Here is a 26,467-nt window from a genome sequence, read left to right as displayed (position 1 = left end):
AACGCATTCCAGGCACTCTGGGGGTTTTATATAAGCTGGTGCTTGGATGCTGGCAACCTGGGGAAATGCTGAGGCCAAGTGGAAATTGTGTAGCTAGGATCCTGCTTTGTCACCAGCCTGGGCTAGGGTTATTGAGTGCCAGCGATCTGCTTCAAGGCACATGCCAGAAGGCTGGAGGGTGGGGAAGGAGATGAACTAGGAAAGGGGGCAAAGAAAAAGGGACAAGGGCAGATTCCCTCATACTCTGGCCCTTAGCCCAAGTCTTGGACTCCTGACCTCACCACAGATGAAACAGATGTAAAACAAGCCAATTGGTTTCCAAGTGGGAAGGGTGCCAGCCATAGTTTTTGCTGCCCAAGGAATCAATAAATACTCATTCTTATGATTCATGTTCATCCTGTTTTATTCCAAAGCATTTTACCAAAAAGCCCCTTGGTCCAGCCAAAAAGTTCGGGGCCAGGAGCCAGGACACCTGGACTCCAGATCTGCTTGTGGAAGATTTGGAACGTTGTTGGTGGGGGGGGGGTCTCAGGTTCTCTCACTGTAATGTGGCAAGTGCCATCTGTGGAGGACTTTTACATACATCATCTCATTTGACCTTCTGATTCCTGGTGAGAGAAGCAAAGTAAATAAGATTGCTATTCTAATTTTACAGATATGGAAACTGGGACCAGGGAAAGTTAATAAGACACTCAGATTCACACACTATTAAGAAGGTGGGGAAGCTGAAACTTTGGATTCCAAACCCTTTGCTCTTTCCTAGTCAAAACAAGTCAGTTCTATGCCTCACTTTTCCTTTTTTTTTTTTTTTTAACGTATTATAATAGGGTGTGTGTGTGTTTGTAGAGGCAGGGTCTTGCTATGTTGTCTAAGCTGATCTTGAACTCCTGGGCTTAATCACTTAAGACCTCCTGTCTGGGTCTCCCAAAGTGCTGGGATTACAGGTGTGAGCCAGTACGCCTAGCCCACCATGCCTCACTTTTAGTGCAGTGTGATCCTACACAAATTGCCCTGTGTATATTCCAAGGGCCAATCTGGGTTTGTAAGGCCAGAAACATGTGCAATTGCGGGGTGAGGGGTAGGTGGTCGGTGGCTCTTTTGACAAAAAAAAAAAAAAAAAAAAAAAGATGAAAACAAAATTAAGTTCAGGGTCTTGGGCAGGTCCTGAAAGTTAGGGGCCTAGAAGCTGAAATTAATCTACGAGTGGTAAATCTGCCTCTCCTATATGCCAGTGCCCCCAAAAACAAACAAACAAACAAAAACAGGACACACCAGATCTTGACAGGGCTTCCTCCCTGTTTGTGAAACGTGACAGAAGTGGGATCTGGAAGTCCTGGGAAAACAATCTCATTTCTCCCAGGAGACAAGAGGAATTACAGCAGCAAAGAGGCAGGCCGAGTGGAGGAGAAGGCTGCATGCCAGGGGAGAGTCGAAAGGGGCTGGGTGATCCAGCTGGCCGAGATGCGGGCAGTAGAGCCTCGGTGTGGGAGACTGGCAGCCTGAGAGCCAGGAGCAATGGCGCTGCCCCAGAAGCGGTGGCTGGAGACTGGGCCTGCTGGAAGCAGGCTTCCTTCAGATGGTCTTCTGGCTCCCTGCGTCCTGTCCTGATAACCTTTCCTCTGAAAAGGGGAGGCAAAGACAGACAACCACAGCCATGATAGTGGGAGGGTGGGTGGTGGACCCCGTCCAGGCCTTTCATCCCCGGCCTGCAGTTTAGTGAACCGGGAGACGTCTCGTCGCAGGCTGCTCCGCTGCCGCCCGGAGCAGCGAGAACCGGGTGCTGGGCTCCCCTCGCGGCTGCCCGCCGCCGCCGGGGGGCAGCGCCTGCGGCCTGCTTTCCCAGGGCCGGCCGAGGCTTTTTGACAAGCTGATTGCGTGGCGAGGATTGGCTGGTCCGGGCGTGACGCCGGTAACAACAAAGGTGGAGTTGGAAGAAATTAGATTAAAGGAGAGAAAAAAAATTAAAGGGGGAGCTGGCAAAAGACAGGAGGTATAGACCGAGGGGGAGATGCGCCAAGTGGTGTCTCCCGGTTCCGACTCCCCCCCGCCCCGCCTCGACCCCAGAAGATCCCTCGCGCAAACCCACTGGGATTTTGCTCTTTCCCCTACCCCCGCCCAGTGACCGACGCCGGGGTAGGAAGGATAGCCGCTTCTTCTTGAAAAATCCCCGCAACTCCCACCCTGACACCCCTCACTACGACCCAGGGGGAGAACTTTTTGCTCGGACTCCTCGGATCCTAAACCCAGCGAAGAGGGGGACATTGATAAGCTCGTCCTTTTAAAACCCGGAAGGCCCTCGCGGAGCATGGAGATCGGATAAGGCGGGGTGCTCCCTCGGTTTTCCGATGTGTTGCAAATCTAAGAGCTTCTTTCTCGCTTTTTTTTTTTTTCCCCTGTAACTACCCCCCCTCCCTTTTGCTTCAGGGTTGCAAAAGCAAAGAGCAATAAAAAAAAAAAAAAAAACCGCGCACACACTCAGACACACACCAGTGGCGACAGGGGAGAGTTGGAAAGACGCAGGAGAGAAGCAGGAGGCAGGAGGCAGCGGGGATGGAGCAATGGGAGCGGGAAGCAGGCAGGTTTCCTTGCAAATCCCCCTCCGGCCTCACGCCGCCTCCCAGCCCCGGCAGGGGAGCGAGGACCCCGGCGAACAGATGGAGGAGTGGAGCTCGCTCTAGGCAGCTGGGCTTGGCCGGAGAATGGAGGAGCCACCAAGCGACCGGCTGATTGGAAGAGAAACGCAGAGCGATGGAGGCGGGGGTAGGAGGACGATTTCTCTGCGGGGACTGGCGGCGGCGTACACGCCCGGGTCGGGCGCTGCAGAGCTTGGCTGGCTTTCAACCCGCGCTCGCCGGCTCCAGCCCCGCGCGCCCCCACCCCTAGCCCTCCCGGCGGCTCCGCAGGTGAGTGCGAGCTGCGGGCAGAAAGATCCAAAAGTCTCAACACGCCCGCCCTGCAAAAAAGGAAAAAAGAAAAAAAAGGAAGAAAACCATTTTACTTTAAAAAAAAAATTTTTTTTTGTGCAACCCCTAAAGCAGTGGGAGGGAAGGGGTGAGGCTGAGCCGCCCGGAGGAGGCGGAGGGGCCAGGCGAGGCCGGGGTGGCCCGGGAGGCGGCGGCGCCGAGGCGGCTCTGACGGGCAAGCGCTCGGAGCGGCGCTGCGCTGCGCCGAGGCGGGCGGGCGGGCGGGCGGAGCGGGGCGGGCGGAGCGCGGCGCGTGGGGCTCGCCATTAGCCGTCGCTCCGCTTCGCCATCTCGGGCTTTGTCTGGCGACTCGCTGCCCCGGCGTCGGCTGCAGCGGAGCTGCGGCTCGGCTGTTCCGCCCGCCGTGCTCCCAGGTGCCCCCGGCCTGCGCTCCCATCCACACGCTCGGTAAGTGAGCCCGGGCGCCGCGGATTTCGGGGGAGAGGGGTTGCTACGAGTGGCGGCGGCACCGATCTCCATGCGCCCGGGCAGGCCTGGGGAGCCATGCCGGGCTGGATTGAACCGGCTCCCACAGCGGCCCCTCCGCCGGAGCCCGTCGTTCCCTCGCCGTTTCCGGGGTGTAAAGAGCAACGGGGATTTTTTTTTTTAATGCAGAGATTTTCGGTTTTGGGTTTTTTTAAAGTTTCCTATGTACCGTTCGGCAATGAGAGGATCGCGAGGTAGGCGCCGAAGCTGGACGCCGCGATCGGCGTGCGTGCGCCCCAAACCAGTGGCCACGCTCCGGGGGATGAGGGTGGGCGCGGACCGCTCGCTCCGGGAGGCGGGAGAGAGCTGGCCTGGAAGCCCCAGTCTGAGCTGGGAGGACTTGGGGGAGAGCTCCGGAGCAGGGCTGTGGGCGCCCCCCAAGCCTTCCTGGCCGCCGGGGGCCCCTCCGGGCACCCTCTCCGCGGCCGCGCCTCGGCCCTCCCTCCCGCGCCGGCAAAGCCTGCTAGTTCCCCCGCGGGTCTGGCGAGGTCGCTCTCGGCGCCCGCCCGCCCGCCCGCCCCGGCTCCGAGCCCCGCCGCCATCCGGGCGGCTGCGTGTCTCCCTGCCCCGGCCCCCCCCTTCCCCGGCGGCGGCGGCGGCGGCAGCAGCAGCAGCAGCAGCCGCCGCCGCCACCAGCACCAGCACCACCACCACCCCCCTCCCCTCCTTCCTTCCCTCCGCCTCGGCCGCCCGGGTCCCCCCAGCTCCCGCCCCTCCTCCCAGCTGCCCCCCGCGGAGCCCGCCCGGGCAGGCTGTGGGAGGGAGCGGAGCCGGCGAGGCGGGCGGGCTGGCGCTCGCTCCCCGGGGGTCGGTGTGCGCTCTACGGGGAAGGACGCGCTCGCTGCCCCGCTTCTCCCGCCCCCCCTCCCGCTCCTCCTCCTCCCTTCTCCCTCCTCCTCCCCGCTCCGGCGGCTGAGGCTGCGGCGGCGGCGGGGGGTGTGCGAGCTGAGGCCGGGGCCGGCGGCGGGCGGGCTGCCTGCAGGCGGAGGGCGCTGTGCTTTGTGCTTTTCGCCGCGAGGAGCAGCAGGCAGCAGCCACAGCCGCCGCCGCCGCCGCCACAGCAGCAGCAGCCGCCGCCCCAGCGCCGCCGCCTCGCCCGGAGGAGGAGCCGCTGCCGCCGCGGGAGGGAGCTGCGGCTGTGCCCGGCCGAGCGGGGGAGGGCGCCGCCACTCAGAGCCGGGGAGGGAGCCGCCGGAGCGGGAAGCCCGGAGGCCGCGCTGCGCCGGGTAACCGAGGCGGCTGAGAACGCGCGCTGGGTTCGGGGCCGGACAGCAGGGAGCGAACCGCGGGTTGCGGTGGGCGCCCAGCAGGGACCCGGAGCGACCACCGAGCAGGGGACCGGGCGCGAGCAGACCAGGGCACTTGGGAGGACGCCGAGAGCCGGGGGAGGGGAAGGCAGGAAGCGAGGCCTGAGCCGAGCCACGGCCGCTGGCGGAGGAGCCCGCGCTTCTCGGATCCGGCAGGCGCAGTTCTCCCCGGCCGCCGGAGGGGGCGGCGGGGCCGGTGAGCGCTGCGCCCCCGCCTCCCGGCCGCCGTCCTCCCGCCCTCTCCTTGGCTCGGCTCCCCGGAGGCCGGGGCGGGGGCGCCGGCGGGGCTGGGCCGCAGGCTCGGGGGAGGAGGCGGCGGTTCCCGCCGCGGTCGCGCCTCTGTGCCGGGCTCCTCCGTGCGCGTCGGGGTGGCTGGGTGGTGGCGGCGCCTCTGGCCGGGGTGGGTGGCTCGGGGGCGGGGGGCAGGCTAGGCCGCTTCTCTCCGGCTGCTCGCCCGCCTGTGCGGGCGGGGACGGCGAAGGGAGCCCGGGAGGGGGGAGCGGCGAGAATCCGGATCCGGTCCCCGGGGGCGGTGCGGCCGCTGCGCTCCGGGGCTGGCGGCGGCTGCGCTGCGTCCGGGTCCCCGCCGGGTTGCGGAGGCGGGGGGAACCGGCTGGGGGGAGGCGGGAGGAGGAGACTGGGGCGCGTGCCCGCTTCCGTGGCCGCGCGCGCCCTTTACCCGCCCTTCCTCTTCCCCCGCCCTCCAGCCTGGGGCCTCCCCGGGGCGGGCGCTCAGAGGAGGAGGAGATTTTTTTTTTTTTTGGCTGGGGTTGGGGAAGGGGGGCGGAGGGCGGGCGCTCGCTGCACGCGGGAGCTGGGAGCAGGCCCTCGCGTGGGCAGGGGAGGGCGCGCGCCGCGGAGCCGGGCCGCAGGGGCTGGGGGAGGGGGGTCAGGAAGAAGAGGAGGGGCGTACTCTCCCTCCCAGAGACCCCTTAAGTCTGATAAGGTTATGGCTGGGTCTCTGAGAGCGTGGACCTGCCCACCTTTACTCTGGGCGGGGAGGGTTAGAAAGTCGTTCACCTCTCAGCCTTCCTGAGTGGGAACTTGTATGTCTTCCAAAGGGTGAGGTGGCTTTGACCCCGGGTTGCCCGGCCAGCACGACCGAGGAGGTGGCTGGACAGCTGGAGGATGAACGGAGAAGCCGACTGCCCCACAGACCTGGAAATGGCCGCCCCCAAAGGCCAAGGTAGGGGCATCCACTCCCAGCCCTCTGAAACTTAAACCCTCTTTGCCTCGTGGCTGTGGGGCACACTGCCTTCTTCAAGGGCTTTTCCAGTCTGCATACACTGAATTGGGGGAGAAAGTGCCTTGAGTACTTATGAATCAAGCATCTCCCACACTTGATTGGTTTGGCTGAATCCAAATTTTTTGGCCTGGAGTGGCTTACCTCCCCTCTCTCCCTGTCCCTCACACCCTATGTTAGAGGAGGCCTGCCTTCTGGGGTTTGCATTCAACCTTAAGTGTGTCCCAGCCCAGTGTCCTGGAATGGGAGGAATGATGACTGTAGAGGGAAGGCTTCTCAGGCTTTTTAGGAAGACCATGAGGCTTTTGTAGAGGCAGGTGGAGAAGAGGGCTGTTGTGGTGGTTTGAGGCCCCAAGCCATGGGATATATGTACTCAACTAGATCTCTGCCTCATTCAGCAGTGATCCAGTTTGGATGGGGGTGGAGGGTAGGATGGAGCTGGGCAGCTGGCCATGCTTGTGGGACATTGAGGGGAGAGGGGATTATGGGTCCTTGTGGCCCATTCTGCAGAATCCCTGGCCTAGGTTACGAGATGCGAATGAAAATGGAGAGCCCTTTTGACTTCTGGCCTTGGGTGACTATTCTCCCAGCCCATCCACAGAGGCCTAGAGCTCTCTGGGGCTGCATTTCAGTGGCTGAAAATAACTGGTCCAGACCTGGTCTTGCTTCCCTGGGGAGCTGGGCTGACAAGACAGCTTGTAATTCTGGGGGTTCTCCCTGGATCAGGGCCCTGAGAGCTTTTGTGCACCTGCCTACTTTGCCTCAGAGTTGCCCTGTATCCTGCTTCTGTTTCTGTTTCTTTTTTCTTATTTGCCAGAAATTCTCCCTTGATCTGCCTTGAGGGGCTAGGGGATAGTGGGTATCTCTAACATTGGTCTCCAGCTGTGCAGGAGAAACATGTGCATGAATTTTCCTTACTGCCCACACCCCATCCTCAGTCCTTGCACATTTAGAATATCCACTCAGAACTTGAACTTGGCAGCACATTTAGATACAATGCCTCCTTGCTTCCCTCCTCTGACAAGCTATCTCATTTCCCACAAAGTCCTGAATCACTGTACCTTCATTTCCACCCCTCTTCCCCTTACAGCAAATAGCTGCCTGTTGCAGCTTGGCACAGTAGAAATGATAATAGCTTTGAAGCAAGCCAGACTTGAGTTTGAGCCTGGTTTTCTAGGTATAGCATGGTCTGGACTGGAGTCCCTGCCCTCATCCAGTATGGCCACAGTTTCCTTAGGGCTGAGCCATATCTTGTCTCTGCCTTCAGATGGGAAGCAACCAGGGGCTGGGATGCCCTAGGGAGGAAGAGTTGAGCACTCAAGAACTGGGGAACAGATTTGGGGGATAGCATGAGCCAGGCATGATGGCCTCTGTTACCCTTCACCAGACCGTTGGTCCCAGGAAGACATGCTGACTTTGCTGGAATGCATGAAGAACAACCTTCCATCCAATGACAGCTCCAAATTCAAAACCACCGAATCACATATGGACTGGGAAAAAGTTGCATTTAAGGACTTTTCTGGAGACATGTGCAAGCTCAAATGGGTGGAGATTTCTAACGAGGTAACTGATCCCCCCTTTCTGACACACGCACATAACATATACAAACATTACCCCCTCCTCAGCCGTGGTAGGGGAAGTGAAACAGGCTGTAAACAGGAAGGAAAGAGACCAGGAGAGGCGTTCATGTGGTCGCCCGTTAGCTCTCTACCTGCCCCTTTGCATTTTGGGAGGTGGCACGGTTGACAGCACTGGCTTAAAGTTATGCCACTTTCTATCTGGGTGGTCTTGAGCCGAACAGCCTGAGCTGTGCTGAGATTGACAGAGGTGCTAACATGCTGAGATTGAAGGAGGTGCTGGCATGGACAACCAGGTTGAGGTCAGGTAGTCCCCTTGTTGCTGGCCTTTGGTGTGTACTGACTGCCTGGGCCTCTGTGGTAGGCATGGGCCAGTGCCTGGGTGTCAGGGTGCCTGCTTCATTTGGCTGTTGGCCTCTGCTCTTCTTTGGTAAATTTAGTCTGCTTCATTTGGCTGTTGGCCTCTGCTCTTCTTTGGTAAATTTAGTCTAGTAAAGAGTAGAAGAGAACCATTATAAGATGGGGGTATGCTACTGTGTGGCATTTTCCTTTTCCCAACTTCCCCTTCCTCCCGCCCCTCTTCTTCCAGGTGAGGAAGTTCCGTACATTGACAGAATTGATCCTCGATGCTCAGGAACATGTTAAAAATCCTTACAAAGGCAAAAAACTGAAGGTGAGTTACTAGAAGGAGGAGCATGAGGGGTAGGGGAGGAAAGATCCAAAGAACGGATGGTATTTGACCTCCATTGTGTCCTTGTTCCTTGTCCCTTCTTCCAGAAACACCCAGACTTCCCAAAGAAGCCCCTGACCCCTTATTTCCGCTTCTTCATGGAGAAGCGGGCCAAGTATGCGAAACTCCACCCTGAGATGAGCAACCTGGACCTAACCAAGATTCTGTCCAAGAAATACAAGGAGCTTCCGGAGAAGAAGAAGGTGGGGGGAGGAGAGTTAAGGTGGGAGGAGGGGAGAGGCTGGGAGCAGCTGGTGTGGTGTGGGTCGGTTGGAGGTAGGCCTTGGAGAGACCTGGCATCAGGGACGAGGGTGAGTCAGCACAGCAGAGTAGGTCCTGGGCAGGCACACCTGATCGCCCCTTCCTCGGCCCACACGTGTTCAGGCACAGGCACCACCACAGATGCTCAGACAGCAGATGCTCAGACCAACCTTTCCCCCTACAGAAAACCCACAGCATTCTGTTTCATCAGGCTCTCTCCCCCATACACTCATCCTCACTGTTAGGCTGCGCAGCACTTCTTCACTCTCTATGACGTTTCCCGTCATGGTCTCATCTGATACTTGCGATGTCTTCATGAAGGTAACCCCAGGAAAAGGTTATCCCAGTTTTGTGGGCAAGGAACTGAGGTGCAGGAGGGTTAAGTGTCCTAGGTGACACAACTATTGATACTAGAGCAGGATTTAGTGCCCCAGAGTCCCGGTCCAGTGCTGTTACTGCCATGTCCACCTGTGAAGTGCACTTCCTTCTCCACACACACATGTTCACTCAAGGACACACATTGTCCCTCCTGGCCTCATACCGTTCCTTGCAGAGGTCGGGCACTGTCCCAGACCATCAAAGCATTAACCCTGGTTGGAGGGTTGCCCAAGCCTCCCAGGCAGGACTGCAGCACAGAGCTCAGAAGGTCCCTCCCAGAGAAAGGCAGCAAAACATTGGAGGAGCCCTGCAGATGGGACATGAGGAAGATGGGATGGGGACAGGGGACACAAGAGACACTGGACAAGGAGACAGAGCCAGGGATAGATGGGGAAGGGCAGCGGGAAAGACAAGGAGCACATCTGCTTGGAGAGGAAACAAAGCCACACACAGCCAGTTCTCAAAAGGTGGCACCAGCCGCCGCTATGCTATTAGTAGCCCTTTTTCCTGGTTGGCATGCCCTGGCTGCAGACTGACATGCCCTTGGTGCTGTACCCAAAAAAGCCAGCTGTCTGCAACCACTGCCCAAGCAGAGCAGGGGTATGGATTGCTGGAACTGTTGTTGACTCTTTTGTTAAGGATGTTGGACAGTTGACTGCACACACCCAAACACTCATGGGATGGGAGGGAGAGGCCAAGCTCTAGAGTCAGAGTCAGGGAGGGCCAGAATAAACTGGTAGAGTGGATGAGGTGCTGTCCTGGGGGGCACAAGACTTGGGCCTGTTCTCCTGGCTCTGCCACTGAATCGCTGTGTATGGGGCCTTTGGTAAGTCATTTTACTTCTCTGGGCCTGGTCCTTATGTGAGGTGAGCCAGGTCTGTGTGGTGTTCTCCAGCTCTAAAACTGTTTTGTCTGAGGAGGACTGAGATTGGAGAAGAGGAGGCTGAGCTCTGCTTCTGGTTTTCTGTGGGAACTATGGGAAAGGAGCGCTGCCTCTCTCTGTCTGGTGCTTCTATAAGAGGCGGGTTGGGCTCAATTGCCATGAGCTCCTGGCACCTGCCAGTGCCACTCTTGTGAGCCTGCGAGGATGAAAGAAGAGATGGACATTGCGTGGCAGCCAAGAGAGGAGGTTGATGAAGAGAAAGAGACACATTGGAAAGGAGGAACAAGAGGGAGACTTTGCAGAAGTGGGGAAAGATGCAGGGAGGGAGTGAGGTGAGGGTGGGAAGGCAGTGGGGAGGCCAAAAAGGGGGTGATGAAGGGAAGGGAAGCCAAGTGGTGGGAGAGAATGAGTGGGCTGAGGGAGGGAGGGCTGGAGGGGACAGACAGCTGGGATCCTAGAGAAAGGGAAGAAGGTAATGGTGTCAGAAATAGGCGGGAAGGTGCAGGGCAGCTGGCTGTGACTTGTATTGGAAGAACTTACTCTGGGTTCCCCTCCACACAATCTCCCCTCATGCCTTGGAAATAGGACTCAGCCCAGCCCTGGCCCCATGTAGAGGCCACCTCCAAGGGGCCAGACTAATGTCAGCTGCCTCATAGACAGTGAGAAGAGGGAGCAAGGCCTGCACCCGACTCCACTGTGAGAGTTCTGTGGTATTGGAGAAACGAGTGGGGGAGCCTCAGCGCTGCCACCACGCACTGTGTGACTGTGGGTAATGCCATGGCCCCCTTCTGGGACTCTCGCTCAGAAGGAGAGAATAGGATATAGGATTCAGTGTCTGGGCAGCCCCTGCAGCTCCCACCATCTGTGGTAGAAGCCAGCAGGTCTGCTCTGTGGTGAGTCCCGCCGGGAGGCGGGCAGGGCACCAGCCTCCACTCCCTGCATCACAGCGTGGGAGGCAGAAGAGCCAGCGAGGAGGGGCCTGGGTAGCCTTCATAGCTCAGGGCAAGATACCCTTGGGTCCTGGGTGACCCTATCCCCTCCTCCCCCCAGATGAAATATATTCAGGACTTCCAGAGAGAGAAACAGGAGTTCGAGCGAAACCTGGCCCGATTCAGGTAAGGCAGTGGAGCCCAGAGGAGGGCTATGGGGAACTGGGGGCAGCAGAATAGGCTAACCCTGGCCAGAGCCTGGAGTTTGCCATCTCTGAGGCATGGAAGAGGATGGGTCACATGTGAGCCCTAGTGTGTCATGCTCAGGGGCAGGGACAGGCAGGCAGCCACTGTCCCACTAAGCCCCAGCTGAAAGGCCCAGGAGGCTTGGTGGGTGGGGCAGCTAGCTTGGGTCTGCCCTGACAGCGTCCCCTGCTGATCCTTGCTCCCCATGTCCTGGCTAGGGAGGATCACCCCGACCTAATCCAGAATGCCAAGAAATCGGACATCCCAGAGAAGCCCAAAACCCCCCAGCAGCTGTGGTACACCCACGAGAAGAAGGTGTATCTCAAAGTGCGGCCAGATGTGAGTGTCCGGCCAAGGGCTGGGGATGGAGGATGCACGGCGGTGGCCAGGGGGGAGCCGCACCAGGTCGGCCGGGCACGGTGCAGGGGAGCAGGAGAGGAGGCCCCTCCCCAGGGGTGGGCTGCATGGACAGGGCCCGGGCCAGCTGGCGTGCGAGCGTGTGCGTGCGTGCGTGTATGAGCCAGTCCCCTTGCACCTAGGCGGGATTGCCGCTCTCCGCCTTCCCCTCCTGGCCTGTGGGGGACACTGATGTGACCTCCCATGGCCTGAGGGGGCGGGGGCATCTGTGCCCCCTTCCCCCCTCCCCCTCCCCCTGCCCCTGGCTGCCTGTGCGTGTCTGACGGCTTTTGGTTTGCAGGCCACTACGAAGGAGGTGAAGGACTCCCTGGGGAAGCAGTGGTCTCAGCTCTCGGACAAAAAGAGGCTGAAATGGATTCATAAGGCCCTGGAGCAGCGGAAGGAGTACGAGGTTAGGCTTCCGCTGCGCTCCTCCCTGTCCGGCTCTTCACGAGCCTCTGCCCTCTGACTCCGTGGCCACCGCACTCTGCGGGAGGTGTCACTCCCCATCCTCTGTTGAGGGAGGGGCCTTCTGGGCCCCTCACCTCTGCCCCTACCTTCCCCACCCCCCACCCCTATGAGATCTCAGGCTAGGGCAGGGCAGGGCACCATGTCTCATGTGACACCATTGACGCGCAGCCATTCCCAGCTTTGCTCCCTGCCTGCCCTCCCCAGCGGCTCTCCCCGTGCCCCTGCCGCAGCTAACCCCACACCCCATTGCCCTCCATCCCCCCACCTGGCTCTGCAGGAGATCATGAGAGACTATATCCAGAAGCACCCAGAGCTGAACATCAGTGAGGAGGGTATCACCAAGTCCACCCTCACCAAAGCTGAACGCCAGCTCAAGGACAAGTTTGATGGGCGACCCACTAAGCCACCTCCGTGAGTGCTGCCCTGGGGTGGGTGGGCGAGTGGGCAGCTGGGAAGTTGGGCTGGGCTCTACGGGTGAGGCGGCCTGCTGTCCTGCTTGCTCACGGGCTGCGCCTCTCTCCCCATGGCTCTGATAGGAACAGCTACTCGCTGTACTGCGCAGAGCTCATGGCCAACATGAAGGACGTGCCCAGCACGGAGCGCATGGTGCTGTGCAGCCAGCAGTGGAAGCTGCTGTCCCAGAAGGAGAAGGACGCCTATCACAAGAAGTGTGACCAGGTGAGCTGTGGCAGGGGCCACCCTGCCTTGGGGTTTTGAAGCATGAGGTCTGATCCCATCTTGGGCTAGTCAGTCCCTGGTGGCGTGTGCCTTGGGTACTTGCCTCCAATTCGGTGTGGGGCTGGGCTGGGCTTAGCAACTGAGCCCATCCAGGCAGGGAGTCCAGCCCACACCCAGGCTCTGGAGGCCCACTGAAGGTCACTGTCCTCCGAGTACTGCAGGGTCTGTGGTGACACTGTCACCAGAATGATCCTGACTCCACTCACTTTCCCAGAAAAAGAAAGATTACGAGGTGGAGCTGCTCCGTTTCCTGGAGGTAAGTGTTCCTCCAGTAGGGCAGTGGGCAGAGAGGACTGGGGCTTGGCAGGCAGAGCCCTCGTGAGCCCTGTGCCCCTCTTTCCTCTCCAGAGCCTGCCTGAGGAGGAGCAGCAGCGGGTCCTGGGGGAGGAGAAGATGCTGAACATCAACAAGAAGCAGGCCACCAGCCCCGCCTCCAAGAAGCCAGCCCAGGAAGGGGGCAAGGTGGGCAGAGGGTGCGGCCGCGCAGGCGGGGGTGGGCAAGACTGGGCTCCCTGGCAGCACCACGGACCCCGACCCTCTGCACCTGGACAGGGCGGCTCCGAGAAGCCCAAGCGGCCCGTGTCGGCCATGTTCATCTTCTCGGAGGAGAAGCGGCGGCAGCTGCAGGAGGAGCGGCCTGAGCTCTCCGAGAGCGAGCTGACCCGCCTGCTGGCCCGAATGTGGAACGACCTGTCTGAGAAGAAGAAGGTCAGGCTGCCTGGCGGAGCGCCGTGCCCTCAGCGGGGCTGCCAGGGCCCCCTCCTCCCCTTGGCGGGCCGCGCCACCTCGCCCCTGGCCGCCTCAGCCAGCCTGAGCCACGCGGTGCCTGGGCTGGGACGTGGGGCCGGCGCCCAGCAGCCGGAAGGCGGGAAGCTGTCAGCTGAGCGCTGCGGGCCAGGCGGGGGCGAGCCCCAGGCGGGAGACATCTGCACCAGCCCACGCCTCTGCCTGCTGGCGGGTGCGCCTGAGCTGCTGCGCGGGGAGCGCGCGCCCCCTGGGGGTGGGTGGAAGGCTGACGCCCGGGCCATCCCCGCAGGCCAAGTACAAGGCCCGGGAGGCGGCGCTCAAGGCTCAGTCGGAGAGGAAGCCCGGCGGAGAGCGCGAGGAAAGGGGCAAGCTGCCCGAGTCCCCCAAGAGAGCTGAGGAGATCTGGCAACAGAGTGTCATCGGCGACTACCTGGCCCGCTTCAAGGTGACGGGTGGGAAGAGGTAGTACTGCAGCCTCCAGCCCCGGGTGACCCCTCCCAGGGCTGATACCCTTGTTGGTCCCCAGAATGACCGGGTGAAGGCCTTGAAAGCCATGGAAATGACCTGGAATAACATGGAAAAGAAGGAGAAACTGATGTGGATTAAGAAGGCAGCCGAAGACCAAAAGCGATACGAGGTAGGAATGGGGCTGGGGCCACCCCATTTGTTGAAAGCTCGAGCACTCCCCTTTGGGTGAGCCTCTCTGAGCAAGAAGGCCCAGTCTTGGTCTGTGACCCTCAGCAAGCCTCAGCTTCCTTCTCTGAACCCCTGTCTCTCATCAGTAAGGTGGGGGTGACATTGCTAGCCTCCAGGCTGACTCGGGGGACACGAGCAGTTGTGAAAGCACTTGTAAACTGTGGTGCCTGCTACAGATGTGAGCTGTTAGGAGGTTGCTCACTAGCTCTACCTGTTTCTCCTCCCCAGCACAGAAAAAGACCGCCAGCTAAGGTGCTGATGGCATGGGGCAGAAGGCAACAGTATTTTGGGGGTGGGACTGGGGGGTGAATGTGACCTTTCTCCTTCCAGAGAGAGCTGAGTGAGATGCGGGCACCTCCAGCTGCTACAAATTCTTCTAAGAAGATGAAATTCCAGGGAGAACCCAAGAAGCCTCCCATGTGAGCCTGGGGGCTGGAGCCTGCCCTGGAGGTGGGGGAGGGTCAGGGCTGGAGGGCTGCTTTGTTGGGGTCCTGACCCTCCTTGTACCACCCCCACCTTCCAGGAACGGTTACCAGAAGTTCTCCCAGGAGCTGCTGTCCAATGGGGAGCTGAACCACCTGCCGCTGAAGGAGCGCATGGTGGAAATAGGCAGCCGCTGGCAGCGCATCTCCCAGAGCCAGAAGGAGCACTACAAAAAGCTGGCCGAGGAGCAGCAAAAGCAGTACAAGGTGCATCTGGACCTCTGGGTCAAGGTGAGAGAGCAAGGGGCCCTTGAAAGGAACAGGGAGGCATCAGACTAAGCCAGCACCAGCCCAGCCTGGCCCACCCACCCACTTGTGCTGGCTGGTCTCATTCATGATTTCATTCCATGCCCTCGCAATCCTGCAGGATAACGGTTACTATCACCCTTTTATTTTTATATTTTGAGACAGAGTCTTGTTCTCTTGCACAGGCTGGAGTACAGTGGTGTGATCTCGGCTCACTGCAACCTCCACCTCCCAGGTTCAAGCGATCCTCCTTCCACAGCTCCAGAGTAGCTGGGGCTACAGACAGGCACCACACCACCACACCTAGCTAATTTTTGTATTTTTAGTAGAGATGGGGTTTCACCGTATGTTGGGCAGGCTGGTCTTGAACTCCTGACCTCATGTGATCCGCCCACCTTGGCCTCCCAAAGCACTAGGATTACAGGCTTGAGCCACCGTCCCCAGCCACTATCACCCTTTTAAAAATAAGGAAACCAAGGTTCAGAGAGGTTAAGTAACTTGTCCAAGGTCACACAGTAAGTTGAAGAATCCAAATCAGACTGCCTTTTCCTCCCCTATCTGGGACCATGGGACCTCTCCTAGACTGCTGGCCTTTGTGCTTCCCCTCTGTGCTTTGGGTGAGTAGTCAGATCTGAAAAGTGGAGGGAATCACCTGTGTCCTTCCCACTCACCAAGGCACATTGGCCAAGGACCCAGGAAGATTGTGGGGATTTGCTGTTTCAGGAGCTTGGCGAGCCCCACTGCCTCATCAGTGGCTCAAGGGTTTGATGTTGGGGTGTGGTTGATGATGCCAGGCTGACTCATCACAGGGGCACTTCTTTGGAGTGAGGAAGAGTGAGGAAGACTCTGATAGGAGCTTCCATTTGTGTAGAGCAATAGGGTGAATGTGAAAACCAACAGTCTTAGTGGTTTATAGAAGGACTCTGGGCATCAGAAGCAGAAATACTAGAGCTTGGGCCAGTGCAGTGGCTCACGCCTGTAATCCTAGCACTTTGGGAGCCCAAGGTATGAAGGATCACTTGAGGCCAGGAGTTCAAGACCATCCTGGGCAACATAGTGAGACTGCTGTCTCTACAAAAATGATTATAAGGTAGCATGGTGTGGTGGCACACACCTGTAGTCCCAGCTACTCTGGAGGCTGAGTTGGAAGGCTCACTTGAGCCTGAGAAGGCCAAGTCGTGAGCTGAGATTGTGCCACTGCACTCCAGCCTGGGTGACACAGGACACAGAGCAAGACCCTGTTTCAAAAAAAAATTGGAGGCCGGGCGCGGTGGCTCACGCCTGTAATCCCAGCACTTTGGGAGGCCGAGGCGGGCGGATCACAAGGTCAGGAGATCGAGACCACGGTGAAACCCCGTCTCTACTAAAAATACAAAAAATTAGCCGGGCGCGGTTGTGGGCGCCTGTAGTCCCAGCTACTCGGGAGGCTGAGGCAGGAGAATGGCGTGAACCCAGGAGGCGGAGCTTGCAGTGAGCCGAGATCGCGCCACTGCACTCCAGCCTGGGCTGGGTGACAGAGCGAGACTCCGTCTCAAAAAAAAAAAAAAAAATTGGAGCTGTGTTCTCAGATCACAGGGGCTCTCTGCAGAGACCTAAAATCTAGGGAGCCTGGGAGGGATAAGATGGGGTGATGATATATAAATGCTCAGCCCACTGCCTAGCACTGGGCCAGCATGCTCAGTCAGCAGTAGTTGGCTATATTCCAACCCTTGCCACCTCTGTCTCCCCCAGAGCCTGTCTCCCCAGGACCGTGCAGCATATAAAGAGTACATCTCCAACGTGAGTCTGGGAGCAGAGCAGCAGTGGGGTAGGGGTGGGGGGATTCAGGGGTGTCTGGAACTCACGGCTGCCACCTTCGTGTCCCCATCCTGCAGAAACGTAAGAGCATGACCAAGCTGCGAGGCCCAAACCCCAAATCCAGCCGGACTACTCTGCAGTCCAAGTCGGTAAGGAGCCCCTGCCAGATGCAGGGGCATGGGGCGGGTGGGACTGCCTGGAATGGCTGGGCAGAGACCAGAGACCACTGATGTGCCTCTGTCCCTCCAAGGAGTCCGAGGAGGATGATGAAGAGGATGAGGATGATGAGGATGAGGATGAAGAAGAGGAAGATGATGAGAATGGGGACTCCTCTGAAGATGGCGGCGACTCCTCCGAGTCCAGCAGCGAAGACGAGAGCGAGGATGGGGATGAGGTGGGGCAGACAGGGCACAGTGGGAGGGGAGGGGATTCCTGCCAGGATGGTCACCTGATGACTCTCCACATCCTTTCTCACCCCCCAGAATGAAGAGGATGATGAGGACGAAGATGATGACGAGGATGACGATGAGGATGAAGACAACGAGTCCGAGGGCAGCAGCTCCAGCTCCTCCTCCTCAGGGGACTCCTCAGACTCTGACTCCAACTGAGGCTCAGCCCCACCCCAGGGCAGCCAGGGAGAGCCCAGGAGCTCCCCTCCCCAACTGACCACCTTTGTTTCTCCCCCATGTTCTGTCCCCTGCCCCCCTGGCATCCCCCACTTTCTTTCTTTCTTTTTAAAAAAAAAAAAAATACGGTGGGGGTAGGGGGCTGGAGGAGCCCAGGCCAGGACTCTGCAGCCTCAGAGACATCAGCCCTTGGGGGTCCTCCTCCAGGGACAGCAACCATCAGACTAAGCCAGCACCGGACCAGCCTGGCCCACCCCTGTGACTTCTCTGCACTTGCAGTTCCGGCATGGACAGTGTACCGGAGAGTGGGGGTGGGGGGGGTCCCAAAGAGTTCAACGAGGCCCTCCACACCTGCGGCCCAATCCAAGGTGGGGTGGAAGCTTGGGGAAGACGCATTCCTTCCCAGAGGGGCCTGCCACCTGGACCCCTGCATTGGAACTGGAGGCAGGGAATGTGGGGAGAGGAGGGCTGGTGCCTTCGAGAAAACAGGCGCTGCCCTGGTGGCCCTCTCCCCTGCCCCCTGCAGGAAGGAGCTGCCTGGACCCATTCATGGGGGAGGGGGCAGAAGTGTTTTTTATATATGTGTATATATTTTTTTTTAAGCTCTGAGCTGTCAACGAGACGTTTCCTACCGATCTCGGCTGCCGTCTCTGTTGTCATTTCTGGGAGAGGGAGGGTTTAGGGGTAGGTTTGGAACCTTTTAAAAATGGTCTTGATGTGTGTGGAAGAGAGTATGTGTATGTGTGTTCCTGTACATAGCATGGGTGCAGCTGTGGATGTGTGCAAAAGAGAGTGTGTGTGTGTGTAAGGGGGTCTGTCCTAGAGCCCACATCAGTTTGTTGTGAATCTGGAAAAAGGGTCGGTGAGAGCCGGGAGATGTTGACCCTGGTGGGAGCGGACTGAGGCTATCCCATTCTCCACATCCTCTGTTTTGCCCAGTCTCTGATTCCACTGGGGGAGTGTGCCGAAGCCACTCTAGGATGCTTCCCAGACCAGGCTCCCTCTGCCAGGGTCACATGCATCCGAGCTGCTGGTCTCCATTGTCCAGCAGGAAGGCTTCCGGAAAGACAGGCAAGATGGTGTGAAGCTTAAAGCTTGTATTTGGTGGAAAAGGCCTCCCCTGCTCATCTGAGGGGCCAAGCCTGGCCACCCTAGGCTCAGAACCTGGGCTTCAAGAAATGTGCTGGGAGCTCCTATCTTACACATCCCTTCAGCTTTCCTTAAATCCTCCCGCCACCCCCTATTTCCTTTAATTTCTCAGGTCTGCTCCCTCCTCCCCCAACCCCACAGCTGGGCAAGAAGTCTGCAAAAGCTGCTTCTCAGCTGTCTCTAATTCTTCCCAGCCATTTCCCAAATTTTTTGGTACCTTATTCCCCTTAATAAGCCAAGTCACCTTATATCTGTAGTTCTTACTTTTTTGTTGACTAAATTTGGAGGGTTCTTTTTTTTTATGATCATGTCAATGACCTATTAAATTGGGGCTTGGTGCTTTTCCACCTTCCCCCTGTGAATGAAAGCCAAGGAATGGGGGAAGAGCGGGAACTTCGCCGCAGAAGTGGGGCAGGAATGGGGAAAGGCCCTGGCCCCAGAGAGGCTGGTGGGTCCCTCTCCCAAAGGCAGGCAGACAGTCTCTGCTTCGCCTTGGACCTTGGTGCTGGGGGTGGGGAGGTCTGGGGGGTTACTCTCCACTCCCATTCCCCTTCCTTTGTCCTAATCCTGGAATTAAGTAAAGGGGTTTATAGGTTCTATTTCTTCCCAAGAGCCCTGCAAAGAACCCCAGTCTCCTATTTGGCTGCCCTACACTGTTGTGTTTCAGTGGAATGTATTTTCATTTAAAAACAACTTGCAATGGGGCCCTTTTTTTTTTTCCTGTTTTAAAAATTGAAAAATTCTTACAGTACAAACAGGACTGTCAGGGTGGGGGTGTTGGTGCTGTAAGAGGTCACTCTTGAGTGCATTTTGGCACTGGGATGGGATGGCTGGGGTGGGAAGACCCCCGTCCCCGCCCCCAACTTTTTTTCTAATATTTAAAGAGTGTTTTGTAGGATTCAACAACAACCACAACTTGAATTTGTATCATGGGAGGTGGGAGGGAGTGGCTTAGAGGTGTCTGCCTATGCTTAAAGCCAACTGTGGAAGTTTTGTTTTCCCTTTTTTGTATAATAAAGTGAAAAACAAATGTTTGACTGCTGTCTGGTCACTGGAATCAATGAAGGTGATGTAGTTCACAGGGGTGACCCAACAGGTTTGATCTATAAAAATGCTTGAAGCCAATTTGCCTTTTTTCCCTAGAACTATCTTCCTCTTCCCTGAAGATTCCATAGGTAACCTATATTCACATTGTTCTGTGCTACTGTTCTTGCCCTTTTCTCAATTCCATTTGTTCACTTTGGGTTGTCAGACCACTAAAGACTGAGAAGTTGGAGAACAAATGCATTTTCATTCAGAGTACATGGTCTTGGGGAATTGGAGGTGATGAGCTATTAGGGTCAAGGGTTTGCCCTGGACATGCAACCCTTCCTAGTGTAGGGCTTGCTTATCGTGGGGAGTTGAGGGAGCACTCTCCCACTCTGAGCCTTCAGCTCCACCCGGGGTTAAAGGTTAAGGGTTAAGGATGACTTTCCTAAGACCATCTAGACCTCTGATGGGAAGCAGGCTGGGCTGGGCTGAGATGACTTGCTCTCTGAGATTAAGGAAGACACCCTTCCCCGTGCAGGCCTTGGCTGGGTTCCTGGAAACTCAAAGGGCTGCAGACCCAGGTCCTGTCCAAGAACTCTCTCCCAGCCCTCACCCCTATCCTATACTGGCCAAACTTCTAAAAAGCTTGTTGCGCCTCTTGGCCTCCAACTTACCAATATCCCTTGAGGCTCCTTGCTAAGGTAACCAACATGTTCATTACATCTGGTGAACACTTGTCTGTCTTTTGCCTTCTTGATCTACTCTGCTGGTGTCAGCTCTTCCTCATTTTATCCCAGGTGTTCACATCTCTCCCTTCAACCTCCCATGATCGCCAATATGCAACCATTCTGAAGGGTGGTGCCGACAGAGACTGCTCTTCCAAGCTGCAGACCTGTGTAGACACCCTTGCATCCTCTGGGATATCTTGCAGGCATCTCATACCTCAAGACCCGAAATGATTACCAAACGCTTAGTCATTCAACCTAGGAAGCAGAGTATTGGCCTTGACTTCTCTCTCCCTTTCACCTCCAGGTTCAATCACCTAGACCTCTCCATTCCACTTCCTAAAGCTGTCTCAAATCTGTCGACCCCTCCCACAGGGTGACTCCCACAGCTGCCACGCCCATCCTATTTAAGGCCACCATCATTGCTCAACTTCTGCAAAGACCTCCTAAAGCTGATCTTCCTGCTTGCACTCTCGCCCCCTACAGCCCATTCTTCACATGGCAGCCAAAGTTATCTCAGAAATAAATCTGATTATTTCTGTACTGAAAATTTACCATGTCTTACCATGGCCTTATAAGGTTTGGCCCCTGCATTCCTTCTCTTATCTTCACTCACCCTGCTCTTCCTAACCACTCACAGTGATCCAGCCAAGTGATCTCCTTTGTTCCTCAAACACGCCTACCCGCGGGGTCTTGGCACCTGTTCTTTCGGCCCAGAATGGCTATTCCTCCAACCCTACACATACCTGATGTTTTTTTCATCTTTTAGGCCTCAACTCACATGTCCTCTCTCAGCGAAGCCTTTCCCAATCACCTGCTCTAGAGAGGCGTCCTCCATCTTCTTGTTTATGTATTTGTTTATTATCTATCTCACCAAGTAGAAGACACCTTATCTGCTTGTTCATTACAGTAATCTCAGCGCCTGAAACTGCCTGATATACATTCGACACCCAAGAAAGATTTGTTGAGTGGGTGAATAAGTCTGGCCCACAAGGCCCTAGGGGATCTGCTGCCCCTGTTAGCCCTGCCCTGGCTCTAGCCACACTGGCCATTCATGTCTCGAACATAACATGCTCTGTCCCAGGGTCTATACACATGGTGTTCTCTCTGCCTAGTTAATTCAGGGCTCCACTTAAAAGACCACTTCCTTCCCTGAGCTCCTGAGAAAAAGGGTCTCCACACTATATGTTTCTTCAGCAGCCTGAATGCCTTCACACTCAGGCCTTATTTCCTTCCCATCAGGCCTTGCTAGGCTGTAAGCCACGCTAGGACAAGGTTTGTGTGTCTCTCTTGCTTGCTGCTGTAACCCCAGGGTCTCACCCAGAGTCAGGACCAGCTCAGGCCTTAGTGTTTATGAACTGGTGCTAACAGTGAAGACTGGTACATGCCCAAAGAGGTCACCACCACAGAGCAGCCCAGGCCAAGCACAGAATGAACAGTACAGTCTAGTTGTACAGAAGTTTGGTATGAGGATGGCCACAGGTGGGGATATGAGGAAAGATTTAGGTCAACAGGGAGAAGCCAGGAGGATTTTCTGGCCATGGCGCAAATTCCTTAGGGCAGAATGTACTGGGCATATTTAGGTAAGAAACAGATCAGCATCACTGGCGGGAAGAATTCCTGAAAAGGAGGTGGGAGATAAGAGAAAAACAAGGCTGAGGCTATGTTGCTGAAGTTCCTGAAAACCTAGCTTACTTCTCTGTGCCAGATCTAAGTTCAATCACCTTTCGGGTCTCCATCAGCTGATCCCACAGAAACCTCAATATATCCCAGAGTGAAGTCATCCTCCCATGTCCTCCCCTGAGTTCCCCATCCTAGTTAAAGGTGTTTTCGAGACCTCCCTCTCCTTTCCTCCATACACCCCAATCAGTAACAAAAACCTGCTTTTGGCCAAGCCCAGTGGCTCATGCCGGTAATCCCAGCATTTGGGAGGCTGAGGCAGGTGGCTTTCCTAAGGTCAGAAGTTCGAGACCAGCCTGGCCAACATGGTGAAACCCTGTCTCTACTAAAAATATAAAACAAAAATTAGCTGAGCAAGGTGGCATGTGCCCGTAATCCCAGCTATTAGGGAGGCTGAGGCATGAGAATCGCTTGAACCCGGGAGGCAGAAGTTGCAGTGTGCTGAGATCACACCACTGCACTCCAGCCTGAGTGACAGAGCAAAACGCTAAAAAACAAAACAAAACAAAAAAACCTACTGCTTCTAAGTTATTCTCCAGACCACACTCCAGCATGATCTACTAAATATATAAGTCTGGTGAATGATTCCCCTTGAGGATTCCTCATGGCTTACAGGCGAAACTTTCAACACCTACTTGCTTTGTCCTGTATGATCCAGCCTGCTCACCTCCAGCTATTCTGCCACCCAATCCTCTGTTTCAGCTTGATCCAGGCTTCTGAAGCTTCCGGTTGGGGATATCCAATGCTTTCTTGGCCTACCTTTACCTGGTTCATCTCCCACTACAAGAAGTTTTTCTTTTTCTTCTTTTTTGTTTTGTTTTGAGACAGCATCTCGCTCTGTCGCCCAGGCTGGAGTGCAGTGGTGCAATCTCAGCTCACTGCAACCTCCGCCTCCCAGGTTCAAGCGATTCTCCTGCCTCAGCCTCCTGAGTAGCTGGGATTACAGGAGCATGCCACCACACTCAGCTAATTTTTGCATTTTTGCAGGCTGGTCTTGAGCTCCTGGCCTCCCAAAGTGCTGGAATTACAGGCCTGGGCCACCCCGCCCAACCCAAGAAGCCTTTCTTGACCAACTCTCTTACATTATTTGATGTCTCCTTCTGGCTACCTCTGTTCTCTCTCTGCTGTTTTCGTCACACTCTTTTGCAATTATTATCCTACCTGTCTATCCCACAAGACAGTGAACTTCTTGAAGAAGCACAACTGTCTTATATCATCTTTTGTCCCAGCACCTGGAGCACCGTAAGAATAACAGCTAAGATTTACCAAGCACTTACACAGAGCTAAGAGTTTCACATGCACTGACTTGTTAATCACTACAGCAACGCAATGAGATAGGACTATCATTATGCCCACTGACAACAGAGGAAACTGAGGCAGAGGAAACTCATTTGCTAGATCCAACGATTTAAATTCAAATCAGACGCCTGATCTTAACTACTCTGGAATATCGCCTCAATAAATGTTTGCTGTTTCTCAGGAGAAATCGGTGAGAATAAAATATTTGCGGAAAACTAAAAACCAAAGATGGCTCCAAGTATGTGATTTCAGACTATCCTCCTTTTTAATCTTATCTCTTGAGGGGAGAGGGCTGTCACACAACCGTTCCAGGACACCAGACACAGAGTAACCGAGATGAAAGCGCCAATCCAGCCATCCACCGCGGCTGGGAAAAGGCCCGCTCCTTCCTAAAGAGGGACTGAGAGCGTGAGCATAGGGACACTCTGCACCCAGGAGAAAAGCACTGGGTCGGGGGAAGGATCTGGCCAGTGCCAGGCAGGCTGTCTTGAGGGGTGGGGGGTCCAGCGTGGGTTCCGGAAGCAGGAAAGGCAAGCAGGTGTGGGATCTAAATTAGGATGAGGGGTGGGGAGGGCGCTCCGCGCAGAAGGGCGCAGCTTGGCCTCCGACCTCAGCAGCGGACCCTCATCTCGGCCGCTTGTTGGTCCGCAGGCCTGGCGTGGGCTGAGACCCGCCCAGAAACCAGGAGAACTGAGGCGCGGGCGAGCCCCTTCGATTCTACGGGCTTTCCGCTCCGAGGTCCTAACTGCGCCCCACTTCAAGTCTGGCCTCTTCACAGAAGTGGCTGCACGCCTCGGGGTAAAGGGGGGAGCGGAGGGGGGGGAGAGAGCGGGGAGCCCCGAGGGAAGGGCGGGGAAGCCTGGGCCGGAAGGCGTCCCAGGATCGGCTAGGAGCCGGCGCTCTCTTTCGACGCCACCCGCTGCCCCCGCCCCCGAGCCGGCCGGGACGGCACAATGTCTCCGCCCCCAGCGCACCGCGCACCTCACCTTGAACGCCGCCCCACCCACCCCCATCTTATTGGGCCTCCCGGGCCGAGGCCTCTCGGCGATTGGTCGGGGAGGTCCGCGAAGGCCCCGCCCATCTCCCCGCCCCCGTCCCCGTCCGCCGGTACTTTGGACGGCGGCGTGGCGCCCCTCCTCCCCTCCCGGTCCCCGCCCCCTGGAGCAAATGCTGCCGAGCTGCGGCCGCGGGGCAGATGCACGCGCTCGGGCCCTTCTAGCAGGCGCGAGCAGTCGCTGGGCGCGCGAAAGCGAAAGAAGGAAGAGGAAGGGAGGGGGAGGGCGGGGTGTTGGGGAGGGGCGGGAGGAGGAAGAGGAGGAGGTTGGAGCGCGCTCGCGCTTGGCCTCGCGCCCGCGCGGAGGGAGGGGGAGAGGGGCGCGCGCGCGCACGTTCGCGTTCTCGCTCGCTCCATCCATCCATCCTCCGGTCGCGGCACACGCGCGCGCGCTCCGGGCTCGCGCCGCACCCCCCGCCCGGGAGAGGCGGGCTGGAGTGGGGGGCGGGGGGAGGGGCGCGCGGACGGCGCGCGGACTGCGCGCGGGCGGGGTGAGGTGAGGAGGAGGAGGCGGCGACGGGACAAGAAGGGAGGGGAAGGGGCCATGGCCGCCCGGTGAGGCGGCGAGGCGGGGGGGCGGCCCGACCCCCCGGCCCCGGGCCCTGGGCCCCGGGGAGAGGCGAGGACGGACCGACGGACATGGGGCTCCGGAGCAGCCGCCGCCGCCGCCGCCGCCGGAGGACGCGGCCCTGAGAGGCCGCCGGGCCCCGGCGCGGCCCCCCGGGCGGGGTGAGTACGGGACGGAGACGGGGACGGGGGAGGGGCCTGCGGGGGGCGGGGGGCGGGGCCCGAGGCGGGGCTTGGGCCCCCTCCCCCCAGGTCTGGGTCAGCGCCCCTTCCCCTCCCCCCGGGCCGACGCGGAAACGCCCGGCTTCCCCCAGCTTCCCGGCCGGGCCGGGGCCCCCAGCTCTCCCCCGTCTGGGTCCCCCTTGGGCGGGGCAGGGCCGGCCGGGGAGGGGGCGCGGGGCCTTTGTTAGGGAGCCAGGCCCCAGCCCCCGGGACAATAGAGACACCCTCCCGGACTCCTCTCCCCGGCCGGCCGGGGCTGCTGGCGGGCGGGGAAGGAGAGGGGCCGGGACGCGTCCCACTCTGTCCACTCTCTGGGGGTCGGTCTGTCCCGGCCCGGTGCCGGCCCCGGCGGCTCGGCTCTCCTCCCCCCAGTCGGTATGATGCAGCAGCAGTGCCGCAGGGACGGGGGAAGAGCCGAGGCCCGGCCTCCTACCCTTCCCAGTGCCCCCGGCTCATTCGTCAGTCCCCACCCCACTCTAGGCCGGCGGCTCCTGAAACTCGTACCCACCGTTCCGAGGGGCCCTGGGCTGTGGGTGCTGTGTCTGAATCCTTGGGTGGGGGTTCCTGGACTTTGGGGCTCTTGGAGAGACTTCCGGGCTGGTCCTGAGGGAGGGTGGGTGGTTATTTAAAGGAAGAACAGGTAAGGGGAGTGCCCGCTCCTGGCGTGCCACCCCACCGGGCACCCCCCCCCCGCCCCGCCGCTCCTGCTCATGGTGGCTGGAAATGTCCCTTAGCTCTAGGCTCCTGTGAGCTCTGCTTCCCTCGTGGAGTGGCAGGCTGATTTCAAGGGAAGGCAGAGTGGGGTGAAGGTTGTAGGGTCCTAGGGCCATTTCTACTTCTGGTAGCAGTACCCCCCCAAGTGGACATCCTGGCTGAAAGCAGAGGTGACTCTGAGGAGAGTCTTTAGGGAAGGCGGGGGGGTGTATTTAGGAGTCTGTGCAGTTCTTTGCCACACCCTGTGGGTTTGCTTTGAGGCCTTGGAGTTCCTTCTCCTCCCCCTGCTGCATTGCACCATGGGTATCAAAGAGGGGTTTGAGTTTTGGGGACCTAGGGTGAGCTGCTGCCTCCTATAGACCCAGACTCTGATTGGCAGTGGAGTCCAGGGCCTGAGCTCAGGCCTGGGAAAGACTAGGCCCCCTTTAGGTTTCAGGCCCTGAAGGACCATCCAGACTTAGTGAGCCTGGGCCTTGGGGAGGGAGAGACCCTGATGCCAGGACTGAGCTCTGGGCAGCGAGGTGGGAGGGAAGGTGGCCGCCTTCAGAGGTGCCTTGGACTCACAACAACACCCCCACCCCCGTGTGTGCAGCCGTGTTGCCGCCCGCTGTGCTATGAGCAGTCAGAGCGCCGTCTCCACAAGAGTTTACAAATGAAAATGGAGGAAATGTCTTTGTCTGGCCTGGATAACAGCAAACTAGAGGTGAGGGCTCCCCCACGTGTGCCTCCAGTTCTTTCTCTTGATGTCTCTACGTCGCTATATCTGGCATCCACACCAAAGAGGAATTTGGGTAGTCAGCCTTGTTCCTTAAAGGGAATAGCCAGC

At 57.9% G+C, this 26,467-nt stretch overlaps 2 protein-coding genes and 2 long non-coding RNA genes across 73 annotated transcripts in view; 2 read left to right on the top strand and 2 right to left on the bottom strand.

Annotated features, from left to right (window-relative positions):
* Nucleotides 1-382: 382 nt before the first annotated feature.
* Nucleotides 383-1,986, bottom strand: LOC106994058 (uncharacterized). Its single transcript, XR_001440479.3, has 2 exons — nucleotides 1,273-1,986; nucleotides 383-608 (listed from the first exon to the last, which is right to left on the bottom strand). It is a non-coding gene; the product is annotated as an uncharacterized LOC106994058 (long non-coding RNA).
* Nucleotides 1,968-17,837, top strand: UBTF (upstream binding transcription factor). Of its 35 annotated transcripts, none has more exons than XM_015119844.3 (21): nucleotides 1,968-2,903; nucleotides 5,818-5,942; nucleotides 7,387-7,562; nucleotides 8,166-8,249; nucleotides 8,354-8,509; nucleotides 10,879-10,943; nucleotides 11,222-11,342; nucleotides 11,701-11,811; nucleotides 12,148-12,281; nucleotides 12,407-12,548; nucleotides 12,823-12,864; nucleotides 12,957-13,070; nucleotides 13,161-13,316; nucleotides 13,645-13,800; nucleotides 13,882-13,992; nucleotides 14,382-14,470; nucleotides 14,575-14,764; nucleotides 16,511-16,558; nucleotides 16,654-16,725; nucleotides 16,827-16,970; nucleotides 17,059-17,837. In XM_015119844.3, the coding sequence occupies exons 2-21, from the start codon at nucleotides 5,885-5,887 to the stop codon at nucleotides 17,182-17,184; spliced, it is 2,295 nt and encodes a 764-aa protein (XP_014975330.1). In that variant the 5' UTR covers nucleotides 1,968-2,903; nucleotides 5,818-5,884; the 3' UTR covers nucleotides 17,185-17,837. The 35 variants fall into 35 exon arrangements, 33 of the variants coding, with proteins under 33 accessions (XP_014975330.1, XP_028692400.1, XP_077828077.1 ...); XM_015119842.3 differs by lacking the exon at nucleotides 1,968-2,903 and adding an exon at nucleotides 3,232-3,371; XM_077971943.1 differs by lacking the exon at nucleotides 1,968-2,903 and adding an exon at nucleotides 3,232-3,371 and having other exon boundaries at nucleotides 13,161-13,339; nucleotides 13,578-13,800.
* LOC144335760 (uncharacterized) lies at nucleotides 7,486-25,559 on the bottom strand. Its single transcript, XR_013406909.1, has 2 exons — nucleotides 25,436-25,559; nucleotides 7,486-8,064 (listed from the first exon to the last, which is right to left on the bottom strand). It is a non-coding gene; the product is annotated as an uncharacterized LOC144335760 (long non-coding RNA).
* Nucleotides 24,518-26,467, top strand: part of ATXN7L3 (ataxin 7 like 3) — an 8,174-nt gene continuing 6,224 nt past the window's right edge. For 10 of the 36 annotated variants that reach the window (XM_001114315.5, XM_015119851.3, XM_077972001.1 and 7 more), the window contains exon 1: nucleotides 25,626-26,344. In XM_001114315.5, the coding sequence (XP_001114315.2) occupies nucleotides 26,135-26,344 (210 nt within the window). In that variant the 5' untranslated portion in view covers nucleotides 25,626-26,134. Of the gene's footprint in view, nucleotides 24,868-24,915; nucleotides 26,345-26,467 lie in introns of those variants that run through there. The other 26 variants (XM_077972024.1, XM_077972010.1, XM_077972016.1 and 23 more) reach the window with 12 other exon arrangements.

Source organism: Macaca mulatta, chromosome 16, assembly GCF_049350105.2.
Source record: "Macaca mulatta isolate MMU2019108-1 chromosome 16, T2T-MMU8v2.0, whole genome shotgun sequence".
NCBI classification, from domain to species: domain Eukaryota; kingdom Metazoa; phylum Chordata; class Mammalia; order Primates; family Cercopithecidae; genus Macaca; species Macaca mulatta.
This window is presented reverse-complemented; position numbering and strand designations above follow the sequence as displayed.

What these genes read in the sequence shown, in the direction of transcription:
- UBTF (XM_077971943.1), top strand. Translation starts at nt 5,885, where the DNA reads ATGAACGGAGAAGCCGACTGCCCCACAGACCTGGAAATGGCCGCCCCC. An exon ending in ACTACCTGGCCCGCTTCAAG is followed by an intron (nt 13,801 to 13,881) that starts GTGACGGGTGGG and finishes GTTGGTCCCCAG; the next exon opens with AATGACCGGGTGAAGGCCTT. An exon ending in AGAGCGAGGATGGGGATGAG is followed by an intron (nt 16,971 to 17,058) that starts GTGGGGCAGACA and finishes CTCACCCCCCAG; the next exon opens with AATGAAGAGGATGATGAGGA.